This window comes from Colossoma macropomum, unplaced genomic scaffold (assembly GCF_904425465.1).
Source record: "Colossoma macropomum unplaced genomic scaffold, Colossoma_macropomum, whole genome shotgun sequence".
Taxonomy (NCBI): domain Eukaryota; kingdom Metazoa; phylum Chordata; class Actinopteri; order Characiformes; family Serrasalmidae; genus Colossoma; species Colossoma macropomum.
In genome coordinates this window covers 5,083,319-5,110,787 of record NW_023494786.1, presented here as the reverse complement: position 1 = coordinate 5,110,787, position 27,469 = coordinate 5,083,319, and the positions used below count along the sequence as shown (strand labels likewise).

The following is a 27,469-nucleotide window of genomic DNA, read 5'->3' as shown; positions in this document are numbered from 1 at the left end:
TCTCTCTCTCTCTCTCTCTCACACACACACACACACACACAGTGGGAGAGACCGCTTCTTTTGTAAACAGTTGCAATGTGACGTGCTTGGAAAGTAAGTGAGCGCCAGGGTGAATGCCACTATACACTCCTCAGCAGCTGAAATTGGGCTAAAGATGGATCTCATGCGGTGAGAAAGTTGCTTTCTTTTTTTAATTTTGCCCTTGTTCTAGCTTCCTCCAAATGTTTTTGTGTGGCTTTAGCTTATTCTCTTTTTACCAGTGTTTCAGGGTTCAGTGGCATCCATTTGTAAAGAGTGGAAACTGGGAACTTTGGATTTTATTGATTAAAATGGTTATTGTGTCATGTTGCAACGATGACGTGTGAACTGCAGAAAATAACTCTGAGAGGCCACTTCTGACTAGTGCTGGCCACTTAGTCTTCCAAATTGCTGTTGCATGTTTAAGTAGTGCATTTTCCACTGCATTAAGCTAATATCATTGAAGCAGGCAGATTTAGCCTTGTTTTTACACACTAGAGCTCCACATCAAAGCTGTACTGCTCTAGCTGCCTTCAAGTGTTGAAAAGTTCAGAATCAATGTTTTCAATACTATAAAGCAAAAATATTTGTGGGGGCCATGAGGAGCTACCCTCATGTGTTGGAAGTGTCTACACTCCTCGGATGTTGTGTCCTCCCATGTTACCCTCCTTGTGTTTCTTGTTGGGGTTAATGGTGGGCTAGACATTTCTTGCTGCCTGTTGTAGTGCCTGTTTAAAATAAAAGAGCATTTACTGATATGTGCAATGTTTTCCACGCCTTCTTGTGTGCCAATGCTACATTGGTATCAGGATGAGGACCCGGCCATTGAGCTGGAAGAAGTCGATTGACATATCAATGAACTCAAAGGTGGACATCAAAGAAAATACGGCCTGGAGGAATAAGGTACTGATCGCTATGCATTCCCTCTCCCAGATGGGTTCAGCCAGCCGAGAGTGATGAAGGAAACAATGTGACAAGGCTTGGCAGTAGAGCTCAACTGGTGCCCAATGAGAGAAAGATGGCACACATCTGCTTACCACGCTTTAACAGTGAAGGTGTCTTGGAGCACAGCTTTAAGTAATCGCCAGAATAACCTGATGACCTAGTTGACTCTGGCCTTCCAGCTGTTTCAGACAGGTACCAGTGTCATTGACGATGAGGTGGCTGGTGCTGGAGAAACAGAGACAAAAGGTACCAGATAAGCATGCTGGCAGTGGAGCTGAGCACAATGGTTCGAAAGGCATACCTGGTGTGTGAGAAGGCTTTGCAGAAGGGAGTTGGTTCTAGAGCACTTCCTGAATGTGCTGCTGCCAGGGGAGCTGAGATGGCACATGCAGTTTGCTTGCCAAGGCAGCGAGGGCAGAACTCATTTTCAGCGTGAAAATGCCATGGCTAACAACACAGCACTACGTAGTAGAGGAGATGAAAAATCCTGAGCGGGGTCTGAGCTAGCAGCAGCGTAGTGATTGATGCACTGCAAGAAGATGTGCTACAGGAAGAGGGGACACTGCAGCAGTCAATGCCATGAGCTGGCGAGAAACTGAAGATTGGCTGCCACCATGGGCTTTGGGTCAAGTACAACATAGACAGAAAAAGGCTCACTGCCCTCATTAATACTAGCTTATCGGTGTCACTGCTACGTCCAGGTGTGGTCCTTCACACTGACAGCGGCACACTTGCAAACTGGGAATCAACAATCGTTTAACTCTAGTCTGCCACTGGTGGCCAAGATGACATCAGAGGGAGTAGGTGTCTCCCGGTCGTGGAGGGGCTTGGACTTCCTCACAGCAGCTGGGGCTGTTTTCATCCTTGGGAAGAAAACGCTAGGATTGGAGACGGGACAAATAAAGCAGGTTGCTATGGCTAGAGGCAGATCAGATGCAGAGAGTCGAGGCTCTCTGGCAGTGTGGCCATCGTGTACCGTGGTGGAAGCTGGGAGGAGCTGAACACGCAAGGCAGAACCAGCTGGTGGACCTCTGGGGGCGGAGCATGCTGTCAGGTCAAGGGCACTATGGGTTTTGCGGTTGAAGCTGCCAATGTTGGAAGAGCTGAACACACAGTGGTAGATGGATCTCTGACAGACACGGGCAGTGCACACAAGCAGCACCCTTAGCATTGCTGATGCAGTGGATGATGGATTAAGCAGAAAGTGGCTGAGGGGAGGGCCATTGCTGCTGTTGTCAGCCCCAGTAGCACCAAATTGGAGCTTGCTAAGGATTGTAACATGCAGAAAGCGACTTGCTGTTGGCATGTTGAATTAAGCGTTGGCATTCCTGGAAAAGATATCATTTAGAAGGCAGAATATATCACTCCAAAATGCATATTTTCAGTGTTAATGGTGGCTTCACCGATGTGCATGTTAACTATGCCATGGGCACTAATACACCCCTATACCATGACAGACCCTGGCTTTTAAATTTATGCTGGGAACTGTAACGATTATTGTTATCTTTTTCGGCTAATAGAACTTAATGACGATTATTTCCTAACAGTCTGAAAGGCTGACTCATCAGACCACAATGTTTATTGACAAGTTTGCCAAGGAATTCCCAAGCCAATGTGGTAATATCCATAACAGGGTTTTAATGCAGCTCTTGCCCTTTATGCGCAAAGCTTATTTTATTCCTTGAATCTTTTGATGATGATATGTACTGTAAAATACCCAAACTCCTTGCAATCCCTCTTTGAGGAACATTGTTCTTACAGCATTTCTAGTCTTAAAAATTCCCATCTCAACTTTTCCAGAACATGTTGCAGGCATCAATTTCAGAATGAGCATACATTTTCAAAATACCATGAAGTTGGTAAGGTGAAACATTAAATATCTTTTTATACTGTTTTTGTTTAAATATAGGATCAAAATGGATTTATAAATCTTGCTTTAATTGCTTTTTTCTATTTTCATTTGCATATCACATACTGTCCCAGTATTTTTGGAATTAAGTTTTGTATTTATCACTTAATAATTTCACCTAAAAATTTGGAATAATTTCAAAATACTTTAAATCGATATCAAGAATCTAAAAATAACTTTTGGGACTCTTTTTGTAATATTTTAATCTGTATATATTGTTATTTGTCATCTTTTATTGCCTATCTACATGACAGAGAGATCCTGATCATGGACTGTAACTGTAATCTGTTTATGTACAGTTTCTCTTAGTCTTCCTCAGAACCCACCTTGACTGAATATTTTTGGGTGGCGGATCACTCTTGACATAGCTGTGGCACTGACGTGTAAAAGCCCAGAGACACTCCTACCAGCACCACAGACACACTAACATACTAACATACTAACATGCCACTACCAGGTCACAACTGTATTGAACATGTTTAGCAACCCAAATGATATCTGGTTAGAGAAACTGACCTGTGAGAAGGAGGTGGCTGATAAATTGTGCATGATGGGCAACAGTCAATAAATAGTGGCCACATGTATGTATAAAGTTAAAATATTTACCTCTGTGTTTCCCCCCAGCATTTTGCTACCTGCTATCCTCTGCTACCTATGTGTAAGCCTTGTGGGGGCCCAAATAGTCCTGCTGAATGACATGTATGGAACCGTGCAATCGCCAAACTTTCCCGAGCCTTACCCAAAGGAGAAAGAGATCCAGTGGAATATCAGCGTTCCAGATGGATATCAGATTCGCCTCTACTTTATGCACTTTGACACTGAGCCATCATACCTGTGTGAGTACGACTATGTGAAGGTAAGTAGTCTGTTTGATCCCTGTCACCATACTCCCAGTAACATATTAACCTTCAGTAAGGGTGGACCATATGTCAGTGACTGATTTGTAATTTGCTGATAAATGGAACGATTGATTTATTATTATTATTAGTCAAAAATTGAAATTACAGACAATATTTACAACCAGTAATATAGTGTCCTATTTTGGTTGTGGGTTGGTTTTAGTTGTGTCGTCACTAGTGGTAAGAATTTCCATTGTTCAATTATTTTTGACTTAGATGGAGCACAGTGGTTTGATTTTTGTCAGGGTAAGCATACCGCTGCTACACCAAAAAGGGAAAGCTAAATAAGAGTCTTTGGACTTGCTGTTCAATGATGTGTGTTAAATCATCTAATATATTTGTGCAATGCACAATAATTCCCTGATTTAGCTTTGTCATTTTTGTGTAAAATTAATCAATTATCCATCTTTAGAGTCTTACATTCACAGCACTTCATATGTGAATTATACATATAACATGTATAAAAATTATATTTTTGTTTTGTTTTATGCGAAAACATAAATCACATTATTGACTACAATAAGATGTTAATTATTAGTTAGTGTTTTGGCCCAGAATCAGTGAGAGTATCAATGCCTTCCCTAATCTTAAGGCCGTATGCACACATCACACTGATATACCATGTTGCAAAAGTGATCATAATACCATTATCTGAAGAAACAGAACACTTATTGAAATCTTTGAAGTAGAATTTCAGAGCTTCTGGAGCCCAGCTGAGTGCCAGAGGGAGGTTGGCATCCACTGCTAACGTTGGCAGAACAGCAGTGCAGTAGATTCTGGTGCCAGCATGGCACAGTCTGCCAGGTTTTTTTTCACTTTGGTTCCCATTTTGTACCTTTTGGTGTATATAATAGCTTTACCACAGCAACACTGACCTCTGACCTTTAATAGTTTTAACCCTTAGAGGTTGAGTTATTACTTTCGTTTTGCAATATTCTAATATTTATGTAATAGCATGATCAATTACATAGCTTTTTACCTAAGGATCTATGTAATGACAGGTTCAAATCTGCACTTCTGACATTTCTGTTTGTATTGATATTAAATGACAAACATATGGCCAAAAAATAAGTGTTTTTTTTCTTTTTCCATAACAACTGTACAGACAACAGTAACTTGTCATCAAATTCAAATCATTGGGATTACAAGTGAGAGATAATTCATTTCAGATTGCACCATGCTTTTGCAAATCAGCGGTAACAGTAATTTCTAAGTGATGTAAGGTTACTACTGGTTGCAAACCAGTGACACATTCTCTAATTGTGATGGGCTGCAACCACCCTGTGACTGTTGAAAATCACACATTTGACCTTGTGGTATAAACACTGTGGTGACTGTGACTGTTCATTTTCAGGCATAGGGACACTTTGTTTGGTCTAATAGCCACCATTGAAAGGCATAGGATTTCAGCTTATATTGTATTTGTGGGAAGTAGATTTCAATGGACAGATGAAGCAGATGCCTTGGTGCCCTGCCGATAATGTTAATAGAATTTATTTCAAAGCAGCCAGTGGGCTCCATGGACCACGTGGGGCATATTTATATTCAAATACCTCTAGTGGGTGCCACGACAACCCGCATTGGCCCTAGATCCAAATCAGCTGCAAGACACAAAGGGCACAAAGCACAGCTTGGTCACTGCCTCTTATACATATACACACAATACACAGACACACAATACACATAAACAGAGAGAGTATAACTGTTTTACTCATAATAGAGACGTTTAGGTCACATTCATATGTGCATATATTGTACACTGAGACTGCATACATGCATTAGTCATTAATCTGGGACAATACTTGCATGTAACATTCAGTATTCCAATCTGGAAACATATGAGATAACAGTGATGAATGTGTCCCAGAGATGCAGGAAGTAGGGGTGCTGTCCATGCTGCTACACCATTTACTTTCAGGATTGTTTTCAGAAACTGCATTAACCTCTTATCATTTGTTGTTTATGCAGTCATGCATTTTTAAAGTTAGCTTAGCGTTTACTCTATCAGTAACTTGTGTAGAGCTGTCATTGTCATTTTCAGTCTTTGTGTTTCAGCAATTATCTTAGAATTAAAAAGGCTATTTTTGTTATTGTGCCTTTAAAACTGATATAAACAAATGGCCTTTTCTCTGATTGGCCCTGATTTGTGCCTCATTCAAAAGAAAAACAATCACAGGCTGAAACACACTTAAAAACTTCAACGTGAAAAGAATGAATTTTAAATTGCAGCTTAGTTTCCATATATGTGTGGACTGGCGATTGGACATTTTGTTTTGACACTTTAACAGAGTTTACATACTGCATTCAAAGCTTTTATTTAAAAAAACAAGGATTTTTCCATGATAGGGGCCATGATTAGTGGGATGATTAGTATATCAATGTAACATATACACTACCGTTCAAAAGTACTAGCATGTTAGAATCCTTCTGTGCATGTGTCTGAAACAAAATTGGATTAATTTTATTGGAAACATCCAAAATTTTCAAATTTTGAATGAACTTTTTGAGTGTATGATGCTTTAGCTTACATGCCTCTAACTTAAAATGTCTTTCTGCAACCTTGATGCTGCTCTAAACCACTATTTCCTGCTTTAATGAGTGTGGTGACCATGTTCTTTCACACAAACAAGCTTTCAAATATTTGAATTATCTTTGTTACAAATTTATGTTATTTTATTACTAGTTTGTGAGCATCTTCCATTTTTACATATATAAAATTTCCTATGGACCATGGGTTGGTGCACTGGATTTATTTTGTTTTATCTTCACCTAGTTTCAAAATTTCTTTTCTGCAGATGAACTATCTGCTTGCGTAATTTTAAGTAGCACTTCTGTTATGATGCATAAAAAACCTGCATTGCATTGCTGTAGTTTTGCAGTTTTCTTAAGCTCTTAAACATGCATCACTGTCTTACCCACACTTATTCACATTATACTCTGTGATTGTGTGTGTGTGTGTGTGTGTGTGTGTGTGTGAGTGTTTTCTCTGTTAGCTGTGTATGACCAATCGTTCACTGACATGTAGTATAAACACCCAGACTAGTAGGCAGATAAGAGAAATGTTTCTATGTGATTGTGCTTCTCTGTGTATGGTTATTTGTGTGTGTTTATACAGCTATATTAAGAAGCAAGAAGTGTTTTGATGTTTTTTTGGTCTGATGCTCTATACTGTAACCATGTTTAAGTCAAGTCAACTTAAACCTGCAGTCAGGGCAACAATACAATTTAAGTTGCATTTAATCAAAAACACTGTAAATATGCTGTCTCATTATAAGCTAATATTGTTTAAATCCCGTCCCCATCCTAATTTTTACCCATAAGTTAGGACTCCTCCTATGATGTATTAGGGCTTGAGAGCTTCATACTCTCAGATTCCTGACCACGGAAGGCAGTGGCTTCATTAGGATTTGAACTCATGATCACCTGTCTCTGGATGTTAGACAGTGAAGATGGTTTTGAGCTCTTTATCTAAGCACAGACAGTGCTCTGGTCACACTGCTCTGAGTAATTCCTTTTCATTTTTTTTTTGACAGAGGCATTTGTTTCGCTGTTGTCGGAGGAAAACCTTGTATCTCCAAAATTATAACTTTACAGAAGAAGGGAAAAACCTACTTTACTTTTAATGTAAGTCAATGGAACCAGACTTTTTTTCCAAGTAATTTTGGGTCATTTCTTTTAGTCCGTTCTTCATGAAATATACATACAATATAAAGGGCAACAGATATTTACAAATTATGCCAAAAACTGAAAAACGTCAAAAATAGAGATACAAGGTTTTCTTCTGAAAACAGTGATATACTTTCATAGACAGGAATCTTAATGTAAGAACAACTCACTCTCCACTACCTGTATGTGCAGGTGTACTCAGAGACAGAGGAGCTGGCAGTGTTTTGTGGCAGAGAGAGCACAGACACTGAACGGGTTCCAGCTGATGAGGTTATCTTGTCTCCAGGGAGCATGCTCAGTATGGCATTTCGCTCAGACTTTTCTAATGAGGAACGGTACTCTGGGTTTGAAGCACATTACAGTGCAGTAGGTAAAATCTGCTAACACACACAAACATACCCCTTGATATTTGGACTTCTGTGATGACTAGTTACATGTACTCAAGTAAAATTTTGATGGATTTCTCTGTGTAATTTGTGTTTAATTCCATTATGTTAACCTCCTGACAGCATCTGTACTGTTTTGTATGATTGACCACACCTCTGACCTTTGAGGTTTATCATTTAATTTTAGACCAGAGTACATCGAAAAGAGAAAAACAGTGACTAACAGGCTTCATATTCTTTTCTGATATGGACTATATGAGAGTGGCAGTGTTTCCACATTTGCAGAAGTCCTTAATTGCCAGAGTAAATTGTCCTGAAGCTATTCTCTTCTGTCTCTTCTTGTTCATATCTTGTCTCTGTTTCTGTAGATATAGATGAATGTAGGGACAAAAACGATGAAGATCTTGCCTGTGATCACTTCTGCCATAACTACATTGGTGGCTACTACTGCTCCTGTCGCTATGGATACCAGCTTCATTCTGACAACAGAACCTGCAAAGGTACAAATTAAAGCACAGTGTTTAATAATTAATATGCATTGTAGAGAGTTCCGGTGCGCCGTAGAATGGCCGCACTGGTGAGAACTCCGGGTAAACTCTACAGTTTTTTGTGTTTTATTGTGCTGTTTCTTTGTGTTTTTGCACATACTGCTTTTGGGATCATTCAGTATGATCGACAAACTATTTTGAACATCCGATCATCGCTCAAGACGGGCTTTAACACAAACACACGCTCGGACGCGAGCGGCTGTCCCTTCGCGGCTTCTCTGCCGCTTCGTTTACCAACACCCGCACGCCGGCGGAGCAGGAGGAAGCGCAAGAGGGGCAAACACGCCGGGATATTATGCAGAACTAGGAAAAGATGCTTCAACCCTCCGCTCCCAAGTATTTTGCTCGCAAATGTTCAATCGCTGGAGAACACTATTGACGAGCTGAACGCACGGATCAAGTTTCAGCGCGACATCGAGAGCTGCTGCGTTTTAGCGCTCACAGAGACGTGGCTATCCGCGGCAATACCAAACAACGGCGTCACACTCGCCGGCTTCTCCATCGACCGCCAGGACAGAACTCTGGACTCTGGTAAGGGCAGTGGCGGCGGGTTATGTGTTATGGTGAACAGATGTAGCGGTTCTAGCCAGTCACTGCTCTCCAGACATTAAACCCATAACAGTCAAAGTTCGACCCTTTTTTTGCGCAGGGACTTTAGCTCAGTCATTCTCACCACAGTCTACATCCCACCTCAGGCAGATAAGTCACGTGCATTGGAAGTTTTGTGCAAGACCATTAATGGACTTGAGAACATTCATCCTGAGGCTGTTTTTATTGTGGTTGGGGATTTTAACAGGGCAAACTTGAAGAAAGTTCTGCCCAAATACTACCAGCACATTAAATTTCCCACCTGAGGAGAACAGACTCTTAACCACTGCTACACTGCACTCAAGGACAATTACAAACCCCTCACCCGCCCTGCCTTCAGCAAAGCTGATCACACCTCCATTCTTCTCCTGCCCGCATACGAACAAAGACTTAAACAGGCGAAAACAGTTCTCAGATCAGTCTATCAATGGAGTGAGGAGGTCGTCTTCACACTTCAGGACTGCTTTGAATCCACAGACTGGAAGATGTTCCATGATGCAGCTGGCACAGACATCAATGAATACACTGACTCCATCACAAGCTATATCAATAAATGCACTGAAGACATTGTACCAAAATCGATGTCAGAACATTTCCCAACCAGAAACCGTGGATCAATGCTGAGGTTCCAGCCAAACTAAGAGCTCGGGCTGCCTACAACTCTGGTGACCCGGGTAGCTACAAGAAGGCCAGATATGACCTTCAAAGGACCATCAGGCTGGCCAAAAGGATCCCTGTAGCTCCTAGAGTGGAATCCAACTATCTTGGCTCTGATCTCAGACGTATGTGGAGTGGCCTGCGCACCATCACTGACTACAAAGAAGGTGTGATCTGTGATAGGGGCTCTTCCTCCTCACTTGCAGATGAACTTAATGCTCATTATGCTTGTTTTGAGGCAACTAACACTTCACTTGCTGAGAAACTCCCAGTAGATGAGGAGAGCTGCGCTCTAGCCATTCCCCTGTGTGAGGTGGTTAGATCCTTCAAGGCAGTTAACCCACGCAAGGCACCCGGTCTCGATGGCGTCCACAGTCGTGTACTTAAAGCATGTGCCAACCAGCTGGCTGAGGTTTTTACTGACATCTTTAACCTCACCTTATGACTGTCAGTGATTCCCATGTGCTTTAAGGAAACCATAATTGTTCCAGTCCCCAAGAAATCATCTATCACCTGCCTGAATGACTACCGTCCTGTTGCACTGACATCAACAGTTATGAAGTGCTTCAAGTGGCTGGTGAAAGCTCACATCTGCTCAACACTTCCAGCCACCATGGACCCTCACCGATTTGCATAATGCTCCAACAGATCCATGGACGACACCATTGCACTAACAATACACACTGCTCTCATACACCTAGACAGAAAGAACACATACGTGAGAATGCTGTTCATAGATTACAGCTCAGCATTCAACACATCATCCCTGCCAAACTCATTCTTAAGCTCACAGACTTGGATTTGAACTCTCATCTCTGCAACTGGATACTGGACTTCCTGACGAGCAGACACCAGGTGGTGAAAGTTGGGAACAGCTTCTCTTCCACACTGACTCTGAGCACAGGGGCTCCCCAGGGATGTGTGCTCAGCCCCCTCTTGTACTCCCTGTATACACATGACTGTGTAGCCAAACACACGTCTAACATCATCTTCAAGTTTGCTGATGACACCACCATCCTAAGCCTCATCACTGTTGGAGATGAAACATCTTACAGAGACGAGGTCAGCGCTCTGTCAGAGTGGTGCCATGACAGCAATCTCTGTCTTAACATCAGCAAAACAAAGGAGATGATTGTGGACTACAGGAAGCTGCAGAGGGGTGGTCACTCTCCTCTGTTCATCAATGGAGCCGAAGTGGACAGAGTCAGCAGTTTCTCGGCGTACACCTCACTGATGACCTCACCTGGTCCCTCCACACCAACACTATTGTGAGATCTGCCCGTCAGTGTCTCTTCTTCCTGCGTAGGCTCAGGAAGTTTGGTCTGCCTCTTCAGATCCTCACCAACTTCTACAGATGCACCATAGAGAGCATCCTCATAGGCTGCAATACTGTCTGGTACAGCAGCTGTACCGCCTGCATCCGCAAGGCCCTTAGAAGAGTGGTGAGGAGGGCAGAAGCCATCGTAAGCAACAAACTACCAGACTTACAGGACATCTACCAGTCCCGCTGCCTCAGGAAAATCAAAAAGAACCGGTCAGGCAGCAGTCACCCAGCTCACAGCCTCCAGACATTGAACCCATAACAGTCAAAGTTCGACCCTTTTTTTGCGCAGGGACTTTAGCTCAGTCATTCTCACCACAGTCTACATCCTACCTCAGGCAGATAAGTCACATGCATTGGAAGTTTTGTACAAGACCATTAATGGACTTGAGAACATTCATCCTGAGGCTATTTTTATTGTGGTTGGGGATTTTAACAGGGCAAACTTGAAGAAAGTTCTGCCCAAATACTACCAGCACATTAAATTTCCCACCTGAGGAGAACAGACTCTTAACCACTGCTACACTGCACTCAAGGACAATTACAAACCCCTCACCCGCCCTGCCTTCAGCAAAGCTGATCACACCTCCATTCTTCTCCTGCCCGCATACGAACAAAGACTTAAACAGGCGAAAACAGTTCTCAGATCAGTCTATCAATGCAGTGAGGAGGCCATCTTCACACTTCAGGACTGCTTTGAATCCACAGACTGGAAGATGTTCCATGATGCAGCTGGCACAGACATCAATGAATACACTGACTCCATCACAAGCTACATCAATAAATGCACTGAAGACATTGTACCAAAAATCAATGTCAGAACATTTCCCAACCAGAAACCGTGGATCAATGCTGAGGTTCCAGCCAAACTAAGAGCTCGGGCTGCCTACAACTCTGGTGACCCGGGTAGCTACAAGAAGGCCAGATATGACCTTCAAAGGACCATCAGGCTGGCCAAAAGGAGCTACAGGGACAGAGTGGAATCCAACTATCTTGGCTCTGATCTCAGATGTATGGTCTGCCTTCTCAGATCCTCACCAACTTCTACAGATGCACCATAGAGAGCATCCTTATAGGCTGCAATACTGTCTGGTACAGCAGCTGTACTGCCTGCATCCGCAAGGCCCTTAGAAGAGTGGTGAGGAGGGCAGAAGCCATCATAAGCAACACACTACCAGACTTACAGGACATCTACCAGTCCCGCTGCCTCAGGAAAATCAAAAAGAACCGGTTAGACAGCAGTCACCCAGCACACAGCCTGTTCGCCATCCTGCCATCAGGCAGGAGATTTCGCAGCATACAGGCAAGAACAACCCAGCTAATGAACAGTTTTTACCCACAGGCTGTCAGGCTTCTTAACAAGCTGTGAGGCTGTGGGTCCTTCCCCTACTACCATTTCACTCAGTCACTTTGTCAGCATTATTATTATATCATATCTATTTAAAGTCAATTTAAATAATAATAACACTAATCACTTAAGTAACTTTAAAATGTATATTGTCTCTGTATTTTGTTTATATCTTGTGTATATTTTGTGTATATTTAACTTATTTCAGTTTGTTTTTCTTGTATTTTACTTATTTACTTTCTGTAGAGTGATTACCTGAGCCTCACCACAAGCATTTCAATGCATAAATGTCCTGACATGTTGTGCAAATGACAAATAAACTTGAAACTTGAAACTTGTAATCTCCTGTTCATATTAGGAATTAGTCAGAGTTTTAAAATTTTCTAACAATCATGAAGGTCTTAGGCTGCTTTCAGAAGGCAGAGCTTATTCTAGTCAAAATGCCATTATATCCAATGGCAGGATGCAGATTCTGCAGGCTTTTTTTGCTGTGGATAGTCATGGATCTTCACAGATTGAGTTAAAAACTTCAGCAGAATAACTCCGCTCATCATATGTCACTTTTCACATTATTTACATTATTTTCACTGGAATATATACCATACCATTGTTATTACAGATGTTTGTTAAAAAAAAAAAAACTTGAAAATGGATATGTACCCTTCACCACCATAGCTTACTGAATAGTTTAACTATACAGTGTTGTCGCTTAGTTGTGGTGTTCAAGGCACTTGCTAACGTTGCTAACGTTTACATTGGCTGAGTAAGAAGAATTAAACCTACTTAACTTTTTCTCCCATCTTTCTCTTCTGAAAAACACAATAAGTGCTAAAGATCCACTTTGCTCTTTCTGTTTCACAAAACTTATCACAGGCAGATGTCTTGTGACTCAAATGTGGATTTATTGCGGATGTGCCACTGTCTGAGCACAGCCTAAAAGTTTAGTCTTATTTGTAAACAAGTTAGCTTAAAAAACGTCTCATATGTTCTCGTATTTAATAACATGATTTAGGATCCAGAAGAGAGCAGTTTAAAGACTTACATTTTTGTCAAAGGTTCTGATCTCAGGTGCATTACCTAAAAACTTCGTAATGCTAAGCACTTGAAGTGGAATCATAAAGGCATACATTTTACATAAATTGCTAGAGGCTTATTTTTCGTGTTGTACTTTCAATTAATCACATTTTGTAATGCAAAGAGTGGACTTATACATTCTGGACAACTTACTCTACTCATAGAGATTTAATTAAATAAAACTTTCAGCATCATATAGTGAATTCATCACATTTTGCTATCAACTAGCTACCACTTCAAAAAGTAATTGTTTTCAAACTAAACCTTTAAATAAGTTGTGACTAGGCTAGTAATGTTAGCTAAGATAACAGATTTAAGAGACTTGTTAACAGACTTAAAATTGACTGCCTTTCTAGGTGTAAATTTCAAGTCACTGTCATATACTATATCTTCTGGTGATCTGTTTCTCGATTTAATTTAATGCAGTAATAGAGACATGCTGAGTGGCACTGGGTCGGATGTGCCTAGTGTGTGCCTTTTGTTGAACTTATTCAAATGATGAATGTAAATTAGGTACAAATGCAAAGTAAACTTATAGCCTTCTTTTTTTCAGTGATACTTCTTCTAATTCCCTTCTCTTCATGTTACTTTATTCACATTTTAAATTTTTGATAATTGGATCAGCATCATTTTAATTGAATTGTAGTAGGGCCATGCTTTAAAATGAAATTCAGCAGGCTTTTACCATCCATAATATACAGAGCAAAGCAAAACATTTGTGAAAAGAACCAGGCAAAACAGTCATTAATGCAGAAATGTTTCAGTTCTGAAGATCCTATTTCAATGCTTTGTTAGTTACTTGAATTTCAGAATTGTGGTGTATTTCCAACTGAAATAATACAATAAGTATATACTGTAATCATACCCTGCTTGTTGCTTTTAATTATATTTATAGAGGTGCATATGAAGCCACTCTGCATTTACCTTCTGACACACTCACCATTCAGAAGCAAACATATAAAGTATGTGGACACCTGACTATCACATTTGTATGAACTTACTGGACATCCCATTCCAAAACCAAGAGCATTTATATGGAAATGACAATCAGTTCTTAGCAAACTAACCTGAGCTGCCCACACTTTTTGTCTTGGAGGGCGCAAAGTGCAAAGATTGTGATGGACCTAAGGTCAAAAAGATAAAGAAAAAGGAAATAAAGAAGGTAGTTAAGTTTTGAATCAAGCTTTTAAAATCACTTTTTTAAAACTCTTACTCTGAGGAAGCCCTTGGAGTAGAAGAGTACAAGAATTTCCTCTCAAATACAGGGGTTGTTGATTATGAGCTCAGAGAGACATTGATAAGCTGAGATTAGTGGCTGGAATTCCTGGCCAAAGTCAGTTGCAACAAGTCTTACTGCCAGACCGGATCAGCAGGATTCTACTGTGTAATACAGACTGAGCAATTACACCAGATTTACATAGAAGTGAATAGGAAGTAGGTTAGTGGTATTAAGTCTTGAGGTCTTTGCTCTTTTTATGTGGTTTGAATGTGAGTGGTGGCTCTAAATGTGTATATGTGAGTGTGAGAAACTAAGCCTATTGACTGAATACAATAAACAATATTTTTAGTATCATATTAGATGTATCTTGTCATTTAGCATTTAATATATGTATTGTATTTTAGATACATATCGAATATGTATGTGACATATATATGTAATTGTGTGTGTGGAGGGGGTGGAAGGGTGGGTAGGTGAGAGGGTGTGGTGTGATTAACTGTGTATCTGTTTAATGTCCACTCTTTGCCCCTGCCTAAATGACAGCAACCGAAAGCTGACTGGTAAATATTTACATTTGAGCTGCCAGTAAAATCTGAGGAATGTTCAGAGAAATGGAAGCTGTGCAACTCATGGTTCAGATTTTCAGTATTATTCTAAAAAAAGTAACTGACATACTGTATCACTTTAGTAGTTACTTTTGTTACCATTTACATTTGTAGTTTTTATTTAGAGTAAGTTTTGTGTCATAAAAAATACATTGACTGTCATATCTAAACTTGTTCTGTCAAACATGATAAATGATTAACGGGTCTATTTTGTCCACATAATTTTGTCCAATCAGATGGCTAAAGCAAAGTGAAAATCTTTGTGTAGGGTCAAATTTGAGCAAATAAGACTGATTATGATTACACAAAATAGCAAAAATAAATTGCAATTAATTCTTTTAATTGTCATACATTTTTTAGTTTTTACATAATTATAAATGATCCGAAATAACTTGATGATGATGATGTACATTAAAGTTAAGAATATCTTCTTCTCCTGCAAAGTTACCATTTTGCAGATATGATGTTTTGTTATGCCAGCGACAAGATCTTAACCTTAGATTGTATTGTAATGTGTGCCTTTTTGTGTCTTTTTTTGTGTGTGTGTGTGTGTGAAATTACAGTGGAGTGCAGTGATAGTGTGTTCACTGAGCGTTCTGGACACTTTACCAGTGCAGATTTTCCAAAGCCATACCCTAAAAGCTCAGACTGTTTATACCGGATCGAGTTGGAAAAGGGCTTTCTGGTCAGTCTGGATTTTGATGATAGCTTTGACATTGAGGACCACCCAGAAGTCATGTGTCCATATGACCACATTAAGGTAAGGGTCACATTGCATGTGAGTGCTGTTAGAACTGAACCTTTATCATTTCCATCTGCATTTTTTTCAGTTCTGGAAGCCAATTGACCAGACACAAGTTAGGCCTCGTCTGGGACTAAAAATAGACTTTAATAAAAGAACATATATTGAAGTTAATTAGTCTCACAGATGTCAGCACATGTAGCATTGGGTGACAACACTATCACTGCCTAAAATATATGGGCTAATTTGAATGGTTACCTGTGTACTGCACCAAGGCACTGCTTAGTGTAGTATTTTCCAATCTCTATTATACCTGGTTTAAACCAATCCAGCCCTCACATTTAAATCACATAACTCCACATTGCTGGGTCATTTGCACTGTATTTAGGCCAGCAAGAAGTCTTTTATTGGTGTAGCATGATGTGCTTGTCTGGGAATTGAACCCTAGACTGCTGTGTTACAGACAGCAGTAGTACCCACTACACTAGACTAACTGCCAGCACTGTGAATGTTTTTTACATATTAGACACCTAGATTTGATTTAACTCATAATAATGTAACACCTGATTGTCATGACTCAGTTTTAGTTACAGGGCCACATATGTGGAGAAGGCAATGTGTTAACACTTTAACACAGCAATTGCCAGGTGCTGCTAGTGTTTTTGCCATTGTGAAAGCTCAATGGCTGCCAAAAAAATCTAGGGAGGCCAGGATTAGCTTCAAGGAAAATCTCACCAATTACTCAGAAGTGTTACAACATGGGCTCAGTGGGCCATAGAAACACACACACACACACACACGCAAACACACATACAAGGCTACAGTCTTACCACTAAGACCTCAGACAAACATGAATTGGAAGTGTAAATGTGGAACTGCCTTAGCTTAACTCTCACTGCTCAAATTTCACTACACACCCCAAAACACTGCATGATCATTTGCTCCCTCTGCACCGTATTTAGGCCAGCATGTTAAATGTGCCTCAATCCTGCACTGGTCCAACACACCTGACTCAGCCTATAATGGGCTGGATTGGTTTAAATCAGGCATAATAGAAATGAAAAATACTAAACTGTTCATACCCTTGGTGCAGTATACAAGTGACAGTTCAGATTAGACCATATGTTTTAGGCAGTAATATTGGCGTCACCATCAGTTATATTAGTAATCTACTGACTATTTTGATGAGTAATTAAGTTGCTAAGACCTAAAAATGCTAAGAAAATAAACAATATGCACAACAAAAACTTTACTAAACAGTAACAAAGCATGTCGAGATTTTCAAAGTTAGCAAAATACATACTATGAAGTCTTTAAAAATATGTTTAAGACTGTAATAGTTGTACTGATCATGTGAGTAAATAAAAGACGAGAATGACAGTGATGATGCTGACAAACAACTATGATGATGATGATAATGGTGACGGTGACCTCATGTGTTCTCTGCAGATTCAGGCGGGAGAAAGAGAGCTAGGTCCGTTCTGTGGAGATCATTCCCCTGGCAGGATCCAGACTGAAAGTAATATTGTAAACGTCTTGTTTCACAGTGACAACTCGGGAGAGAACCTGGGCTGGAAAATCACATACACTGCTACAAGTAAAAGCAACAAAAATAGAGTTTTCTATTTTTGTCTTATTTGTCTTTTCTGATGCCCTGATGATGCTGCTGCCTTTGGAGCCCTCTTTCTTTTTCAACACGTTTCTGATGCTCTGATGATACTGCTGCCTTTGGAGCCCTCTTTCTTTTTCAACACTTGAAAGTACTGAAAACACAGAAAATAATAGAGAAAAAAAAATCTAATTTATCCTGAAATATCTCCGAACTGTTTGTATTGCAACATCATGCAAAGTAGATGTGTGTGTGTGTGTGTGTGAGTAGGTGTGTGTGTGTGTGTGTGTAAGTAATGTTTTTGGCTAAGTATTTACTCCTGTAGGATGGTAAAGTGTATGAACTTTTAGCATGGTACCTTGACAATCTTAAGTCACATACTTCAATAATAATAGCTTATTTCAAAGTTTAATAGCTTTTGAGGAAAAAAATATTATTGGTATCAGGTAACTTTGTTTCAGTAGCAGTATCAGAAAAGAAAATGGCCACTGCTTTTTTCCATTTGTAACAAACCATTGATCATGCTGCCATTCATATTTGCAGCTAGTTAAGTATCTAGGACTTAACTGAAGGCCTAGAGTGATGTTTTTCTTTTGTCACAAAATTCTTCCTACCTGTTGGAAATCAAAACATGGTTAGTTGATTCTTCTATCACTTCTTAATAATGCTGATGGTTGATTTAATGCCCTTAAAAGTCCTAACCAATAGGAGACTTTGATTGTCCCTATCTGCCTAGATACCACGGACAAAAACAATTCCTGATTGGACAATTATGTGCTCAGCATTTCAAGTATTTAACCCTTTTGTTTCAATCCAGAACTCAACAGTGAAACAAAGGTAGTGCTGTAATACTTGCAGAGTTTAAATACAGGCATATTTCTATTGAACAAAAATCAACAAAAAATTATAGATTTTATGTATTTATTATTATGTATTTTTAGTTCCCAGAAATCATCAGGCCCATCTCTATGGCACACATTTCTTAGACTGATATACAAGCATGTGTAATTTGTATACCAGCTTTACCTCTGCTGCTAAAACCATGACACATAAATGCCTCTCGTTTTTGTAGGCAGTGAGTGTCCAGTACCTGTAGTGCCCCCAAATGGTCATTTGGAGCCACTGCAGTCTCAATACTTCTTCAAAGAGCACATCACAGTGGCCTGTGACCCTGGATACACACTGCAAAAGGTTAGCAACAAGCAGTACAACACAGACTGGCACTGATACACACAACAACAGATACACACATTCTTTTCTACCTTTTGATCACATTTTCTTTTCTCTTCATTTCTTTTTCTGCCTGCATGTTTGTTTCTTAGGATGGAGAGGAATTTGAGCACTTTCAGATACAGTGTCAGACAGATGGAACTTGGAGCAGCAGTGTACCTATTTGTGAAAGTAAGAAATATTAAGTCACTTGTGTGCATGTATGTCAGTTACCACTATAAAAGCTGTCAGTTACCACTATAAAAGTTGCCGGTGTGTAGTAGATCTTTGAATAAGTTTACACACTTAAAAATGATGTTTTAAGGAAAATGGTTCAATAGAACCATGAACATTCAAAGAGCCCTTTTCATGATTAAAGGGTTCTTTGCATTGTGAAAGGGTTCTTCAGACTGACAGAGAAAGTGCTGTAGATGGTACATTTTTGAAAAGGGTCCTGTATAGCACCAAAAAACGTTCTTCTATTTTTACAGTGTCAGGCTTTTTACAACAGAAGAACGTTGTTTGGTGCTATATACTTTATTAAAGAACACTTGAAGAACCATCATTTTTAGGTGCTTAGTAATAATGTAATTTAATGTTGAGTTTTGTTTTAAGATAACTATCATTTAAGTGCCACCAGTTTGTATCAATTTGCCTGAAAGTATTTCATGTTTCAGACAAAGCTCTGCATGAGTAGCTCACAGAAGCCCACAGATGCTTTGTGTCTCTGCTAGTCTCACAGGACCGAACATGATCTCGTAACAAGAATAAATATCTGGGGACATCTTGTTAAATTTGTAGGGCTTGATTACAAGAGCACCTTCTAAAACCCATGCCCAAATTCCTCTAGTCTGTGCTCATTTCATTTTTGGAGTATAATCAATAACACAAGCTAGCAGAATAGTACTGCTAATGGTATTTTTTGTCAGACAATGTTGACGAGAGCATTGTTGCCCCCTACTTTAACTCTTCCTTTACAAAGCATTGGATTGGTTTAGAAATTTCTCACTGATAAGTCTATGTTCCCACCCCCAAATTTCTCATGGTTGTCCCCCTTATGTACTCATTTCGAGATCGCATCTGGCCCCACGAGACTACATTTCTGCCATACACCAGGTTGACAGTTTACCTTTTCTATTTATGTCCACATACATTTGGGTGATTTAATGGTGTTATGGAATCCCACAGTATTTGAAAATGAAGACAGTGTCTAATTTCTGTTCTACAGAACAGACTAAGTAAATACAATCTGAACATGATTTTTAATTGTTATAAATGAGTGAAAAATAAATGGGCAATCTTCAATCGCCAAGTTCAAAACTCAAAAATTACTAGATGTTAAACTGTGCTAACTAGTACAGTGGTGATAGTTGCAGTGTTAGACTTAGCTTAGCTGGCGGGGTAACAGTTCCACGCACCACAGTACTGTTTGATACCAAGAAATTCTTGCAAATTGCCCAGCAGATCATGATGGATCCAGTGGATATATGCTTCAACTATGAACAATTTCTCCATTTACTGCCATTTGCCATTTACTCTTCTCCATTACAACATGATGTCTCAGTGCTGTTGTCACATTTATTTAATATGTTAAGAACATGCCAAAATGTGTACTTCACTCTGCATTTGCCTTTTATCATAGTCTGATGATACAAATCAATACCAAGTCATTATCGACCTGAATTCTGCTCTGAATATGTACGCCCAGAAACTATCAAAGTGCATTCAGCAATAAAGGCAGCATGATGCTTCTTTTTTAAAGTGATAGAAAACACCAGAACAGAAATCTCATGCTGATACATTTTACTATTCCCAACGTGGACATGCATTTTGTGATTTTGATCATTGCACTGGCATTTGCTGTTTTATAGATTGTCACAAACATTGAATTTAAACTGGTAAAGTGAAATTAATTAGAGAACCCTTAACACTGGCATGACTGGTTATGCACTGAAACACAGGATTGAATCATTCAATTGTCTTCCATTTCTCACTTATTTTCTCATTCTGTTCTTTCTTCCACTTAATCTCTTCTCTTCTGTTTCCCCTTCTGTCTCCTTTTTCTTTTTTCTTTTTCATTTCTCTCCCCTACCTTCCAGAGAAGGAATCTCAAAGGAGCCGCCGTTCAGTAGCTAGTGTTCCAACCAATCTGATATTGCATTAGTCATTTGTGTAGGATTAGCAGGGACCAAAGACAGTTGATTTTGGCCTGTAAAACTGCATTTGTGAAACAGTAAATTACAGAATTGAACACAGTTTGACTCTCTGGACTGTTTATTTAACAATAGTTAGTACACAGTACTCAGTAGAAGGTAACACATTAAGAGTATCAGTGTTTAGCCCCCACTATGCAGCTTTTGTTGTGACAGCATCATTTTCATGGCAAAAAGGCAGTGAACCTAAATTCTAAAATAGTGTCAGCGGCACTGAGCAGTCTACACAGCCACACAGAAAAGTGTTAAATCAGACATATCACAATGACATGTGACAATGACAGTGGAAGGATGGGATGACTGATTTGAATAGGTGTAAGCTCTGCCTCCCAGTACTGCTCAGGGAATTTTGTGACTACATTCTGCATCAGGAAGTTGTACTATATAGCCAAAAATATGTGGACACCTGACAACCACACTTATATGCTTGTTGGACATCCTATTCCAAAACCATTGGCATTAGTATGGAGTATTAATTTACCCATTAGTGGCTGTAACACCTTCACTCTTCTGGGAAGGCTTCCCACAAGGTTCTGAAGCGATAGTTGTTGCCCATTCAGTCAAAAGAACATTTGTGAGGTCAGGCGCTGATGTTGGACAAGAAGCCCTGGCTTGCAGCTGACGTTTCAATTCATCCTGAAGGAACTGAAGTTCCTCTACACCAAACTTATCAAACCATGTCTTTATGGACCTCTCTTTGTGTGCAGGGGCACATTCATGCTGGAACAGGAAAGGGCTTTCCCCAAACTGTTGCCACAAAGGTCGAAGTGTCTAAAATGTCTTTTTATGCCATGGCATTAACAAAACCCTTTACCTGAACTAAGGGGCTTAGCCCAAACCTTGAAAAACAGCCCCAGATCATTATCCCTCCTCCACCAAACTATACCGTTGATGCAATGCACTCCGGTAGGTAGAATTTTTCTGTCAACTGCGAAACCCAAATTTGTTCATTAGGCTGCCAAATAGTAAAGCATGATTAATGCATGAGTAATTACTCCGGAGAACATGTTTCCACTGCTCTAGAGTCCCATGGTGTAATGTTTGGATGAGCTGTTGTTGCTCTTGGACACTTCACAGTAATAGCACTTAAAGTTGACTTAGGCAGATTTTATGAACTAATTTGTGCCACATTTAAAGTCACTGAGCTCTTCAGTTTGGCCCATTCTACTGCTAAGCTTGTCTATGGAGATGGGTATGTGCTTGGTCTGTTAATACGCCTATTAGCAATGGGTGTTGGTGAAATACCTGAATTCAATAATAAGGAGGGGTATCCACATACTTTTAGCTGTTTAGTGTATAATGCTGTTCTTTACTTCAGCATCCTGTTTTCTGCTCCATGCTCCTAGTTCTCATTAGTTTTAGAACATACACACGTGTGAGCAGATATACAGTAGCCAACCAGACATGACACATTGCAAAACTGACGTGCTTCCCATGGACAGAAGAGTCATTTGGAGAAATGGATGCAGCTGAAGAGGTACAGTTCAATTGAACCCCGGTCACTGATATGTCCATTACTATTTGCTTGTTTGTAATTAGTCCCAATACTCAGTCATTTCAGTATCCGACGATTGGAACCAATTAATTCCATAATCATTTCAGTACCTGTTATTTAGAACCATTTAATTCCATAATCATTTCAGTATCCATCAATTAGTGTAATTAAATTGTGCAATCAATTGTAGTTATCCATTGATTACAGTAATTAAATTCCACAATCATTTCAATATTCATAGAATAGAAAAATCTAATTCAATATCTATCAATTACAATAATTTCATTCTTGCATTTTCTGCTTGACGTAAACTTCCTCTGTGTCTCCTTGTCATTCTCACTTTATCATTCAAGTCTTTAATCTTAAAAAAAAACCTTTTGTATTTGTTGGATCATATTAAATTCTTCAAACAGCTGTTTCTCCCTTATGCTTATGCATGAAATGCTTGAATTCTCTCTCTCTCTCTCTCTCTCTCTCTCTCTCTCTCTCTCTCTCTCTCTCTCTCAGTGGTTGACTGTGGGCCTGTAGATGGATATGGAGGAGATGTGGTGTATAAAAGCTCCAGTAACAGTACTACATTTGGGTCCAGGATTCTGTACGGCTGCAGAAGTTCTCTTAGAGACCACAGTGCGGTTCTCACCATCAGTCAATGAGATGAACCAAGTCACATTATCATACTCTTGTTACTACTTGTACTTCCTGTATCTTTTTTGTTTTCCTGTTTTCTTTTTTGTATTAACTTCTTATACTGTATTTCATTTGTATGTATTAATTTCTTATTTTGTTGTTTAATTCAGGTATGTATACATGTGATCAGAGTGGTCTGTGGGTGGGAGAGGATGGAACCACATTGCCCTCGTGTCAATCAGGTAAACCTGATTTTTGTGCGTTTTTGTGTGTTTTGTATATATATGTATAGTGTACTCTCAATTAATCTTAAAAATCAGAAGATTACTTGATTACTATTATAATCGATAGTGACAAGTCTAGTGGTTATATACCAAGGTGATAATCAGTCATTATTTAGATAGAATGGAAGTAGCCATTATGCACCCATACAAGCCTATCTCTGGCCTTTATCAGGAGCTGTTCATCTGTGTTTTGTATTTAGTAATATCTGCCTGTGTTTTGTGTCTGGACTTTTTGTCTGTGTTGTGTATTTAGAAAAGCCTACCTCTGCTGTTTGCCTAAGAAAATCAGTTTATATAGTGTTTCTGTGCCTAACAGATCTGGAGAACACTACACAGTCAATGTTTGAATCCCAGCTTCCTAGTCCAACAGTTAGAATCCAACCTGGTAAGCCAAAATTGCTGACTCAGTGTAGTGTGGAGTTGAGTCTCTAAGCTTCACACTCCTACATGACTTCAGATTTAAATGAGTTAAAGGATGCATTGCTAAAGTCTCTGATGTTTTGCGGCTAATTTGTTATTCAACAAAAAAATGGGAAAACTGCTTTTGATCTGTAAAAGTGAAAAAGTAAATTCCAGTATTGAACACAGTTTGTCTCTCAGGACTGTTAAATAAACAGTAAGAATTGGCGTGCTTAGACTATTGTGCAGCTTTTGCTGTGACAGAATCATTGGCAAAAAGGCAGTAGACTTAATTCTAAAATAATGTCAGTGCCACTAAGCAAGACAATCTAATCTAGACAGTTGTTTAAACTGTCGGATCAAAATCACATTTATCAAAGAACTTTGGCAAGGAGAATGGGACGATTGCTGTGAATAAGTGCAAGCTCTGTCTCCCTCTGCTGGTCAGTTAATTCTGTGACCTTCCACTTTATCACTGCTTATAATGCTTACTACATAGAATGAAGAAAAGGTTTAATATAAAGAGTTGTAATTATAACTGATAATTTAGATTTTGTTTTTAGTTCTCATATGCACTGAAGCATGTCTAGTTGGTAGTAATGAAAATTATTAGCAAACTCACAAAAGAAATACACAGTGTAGTGGATAATGGTACATGGGACAGTTTGGTTCAAGTTCCTCTCCAGAAAAGCAACTAATATACCCTATGAGTTTTTGTGGTCAGAAGAATACTCAAATTAGGAACTCTGGTTCAAAGTTTGTTTTGTCAAAGGGACAAAATTATGAATCAGTTTGGAACATATTTTGTGTATCACAGGGCAACCAGCGTAGACCTGGAGTTCCTTATTTTGGCATGCCCCTGACTACAAAATCACTCACAAAATAAGAGATAAATGACATAGGGTTGGGCGATATGGCAAAAAATGTAATATTACGATACTTCAAGAAGTTTTCATGATACAGGATATGTCATGGTATTTCACTTTTACAAGCATCTAATTAGTTGGAAAAGACATAGTAGTGCCCCATTTCAAACATACCTTAAAAAACTATGCATACAATGATTTCTGTTCAACATTTCACCTGCTGTGCTGCAATAAATTTAATTAAACAGAACTCTTTGTAATCAAACATGCAGTTGGGAAGTGTTTCTAAGTACCGACAATGTCCACAATATGCTCAGAAAAGTATATTGTGACATATTGTAACTTAATTTATCATGATAATGATAAATATTGTCATGTTGCCATGCTACTATGACTGTATATATATAAAGCACACCATTGTTATACCAAAACGAGAATGCCACAATAAGAATCCTTGTACCTCCACAATAAAGGCGCTTAAGCAAGATTCTCAATATTACATTCACCCTCAGTTGTGAGTGGCTTTAGATAAAATAATGTGCCAAATAATGTAAAATGTCTATATAAAATCATGTAAACCTTTTAAAATTATTTCATTTCATTAAAATTAATTAAAAGTACCAGTTATCAGCCACAAAAAGGTGTTAATTATTGGTTATTACATGAGTTTATCTAACCAAGTTTTTTTGTGTTTTTATCTGTTTTAGATTATTTTCGTGGTACATTAATGTATGTTTGTTTATTATCTAAGCATGTGGCGAAGCTTCTCGGCCCTTTCCGTCCCAGCAGAAGCGTATCGTGGGTGGACGACCTGCATCCCCTGGTCTGTTCCCCTGGCAGGTGCTCCTCTCTGTAGAAGACACCTATCGTGTACCTGAGGGGCGTTGGTTTGGAAGTGGTGCGCTTTTGTCCCTGTCCTGGGTTCTCACAGCTGCTCATGTGCTCCGCTCTCAGCGCAGGGACTCCTCCATCGTGCCTGTCGCCCCCGAACACGTACGTGCCACCTTGGGGCTTACAGATGTCCGTGACAAACGGCTGGCCTTCAACCATTCAGTGGAGAGGCTTGTCCTGCACCCACACTTCGACCCACGTAACTATGACAATGACATCGCTCTGGTCAAACTCAGCCAGGAGGTGGTACTGAACAAGGTAGTGAGGCCTGTGTGTCTTCCCCCACCATGGGTCAGAGGTCAGGCTCCCACTCCACTGCCCAGCATGCTAGGTGTGGTTGCTGGATGGGGGATCAACACAGCCAATGCCTCCATTTCAGACATTGGGCTGACCTCAGATCCTGGTGTTGTGTCTGAGATGTTGCAGTATGTGAAGTTGCCAGTTGTGCCACAGGAGGAGTGCGAAGCCAGCTATGCATCACGCTCAGTTAACTATAACATTACTGACAACATGTTCTGCGCCGGGTTCTATCAAGGAGGTCGTGACACCTGTTTAGGAGACAGCGGAGGGGCATTTGTAATTGAGGATCCCCATAGTGGGAGATGGGTAGTGCAGGGGCTTGTTTCCTGGGGCGGCCCAGAGGAGTGTGGGAGTCAGCGGGTGTACGGGGTGTATACTCGAGTGGCAAACTATGCCTTCTGGCTGCACACACAGATGGACACAGAGCGCTGGTGGTAAGGGAAGGAGGGATGGATGAGACATTTATCTCCATTCAGTCCTACCTTTCTTGTACATTCTTATTCATTGTCCATTAGGGTTGGGAGTGGGAGGTATCCATGTTTTTTGCCATCAAACAGTGCCCAAATATTATTCCAGTGTAAGCTATTATTAGTAAATGAGATGAAGAAGATGAAAAAGTAAAACAGTGGCTCCCACAATTTTCTTTTTCCCTTTAAGGTTTATTATTCAGGAAATACACAGAATCAAACTGGTTAAATTGCTCTTAAGTGACAGAATTGAGAATTGGATTCTTGGACTAGCAGTTAAACTGTCAGTCTATTAACAACTGATAAATATTAAGTTGGACAGTAGAATGGTGCTGGCTGTGGTGCTAGTGCTAACCTAGCTAGGAAGATAACAGTTCCACACATCATATGACAGGTCTGATCCCAAGTTGTTTGTTCACTCCTTCATATTTGAGTCTTTGTCTGCCAAACTTGTGTTTATTTTACTTCAACGCCTACTGTGTTGTGTGAAGCTGTAAGCCTACTAGCTAGGTTAACATTAGCACCACAGCAAGCACCACTCTATTGTCCTAGTTAACACTATTTAACATTTGGCAACCATTATTGTTAGGTTGATGGTTTAACATTGATAGAATTATGAATTATAAATCATATACCGTATTACAATTATACCCCCCAACCTGTTCTTCCATAAATTTTATGCATGCCGCATTACCATACATGTCAAAATATGGCATTATGTGTACCATCTTTTCTTTTGAATATCTTTATATTCTACATAATATTTTGAATATATATGTTTTTTGTACTCTGTGATCCCAGTGATGAATAACTGTATAACACCAGAAATAAGCTGTGACCTAAAACAGTGTGTTCTGCCTCATGTATCTTTTTAACTCATGACACCTTTGAACTGAATCACAAACATATATATCGGCTATTTTATACTCCTTGATCTTGGAAATGAAGTTGCAAGGAATTTCGTCCAAATAAAATCATTAATATTTGTATTCTTCAAACAGTTACTTAATTGTTCTTTCAGTGGAGGCCCACAAATTTGTGTGCTGGTTAATAACTTCTGTGTGGTCTATACTTTTTAAATACGTTTTGTAATATTGCACTTTTTGTAGCTTGTAATATGCACTTTGTTGGTATACCACAACAAACATGTCAGTTGTCTTTGTGTTTTTTCATAACCTGGCCTT

General features: G+C 39.6%; 1 protein-coding gene across 4 annotated transcripts; it reads left to right on the top strand.

The window, feature by feature from the left end:
* masp1 (mannan-binding lectin serine peptidase 1) lies at positions 1-27,283 on the top strand. Of its 4 annotated transcripts, XM_036558423.1 has the most exons (12): positions 1-168; positions 3,497-3,728; positions 7,630-7,807; positions 8,192-8,323; positions 15,747-15,943; positions 17,375-17,522; positions 18,607-18,725; positions 18,857-18,935; positions 22,959-23,078; positions 23,249-23,320; positions 23,679-23,747; positions 25,379-27,283. In XM_036558423.1, exons 1-12 carry the CDS (start codon positions 155-157, stop codon positions 26,254-26,256), a joined length of 2,238 nt encoding a protein of 745 aa, XP_036414316.1. In that variant the 5' UTR covers positions 1-154; the 3' UTR covers positions 26,257-27,283. The 4 variants fall into 4 exon arrangements, with proteins under 4 accessions (XP_036414316.1, XP_036414326.1, XP_036414343.1 ...); XM_036558433.1 differs by lacking the exon at positions 22,959-23,078; XM_036558442.1 differs by lacking the exon at positions 1-168 and having other exon boundaries at positions 3,575-3,708.
* The last annotated feature ends 186 nt before the right edge of the window (positions 27,284-27,469 follow it).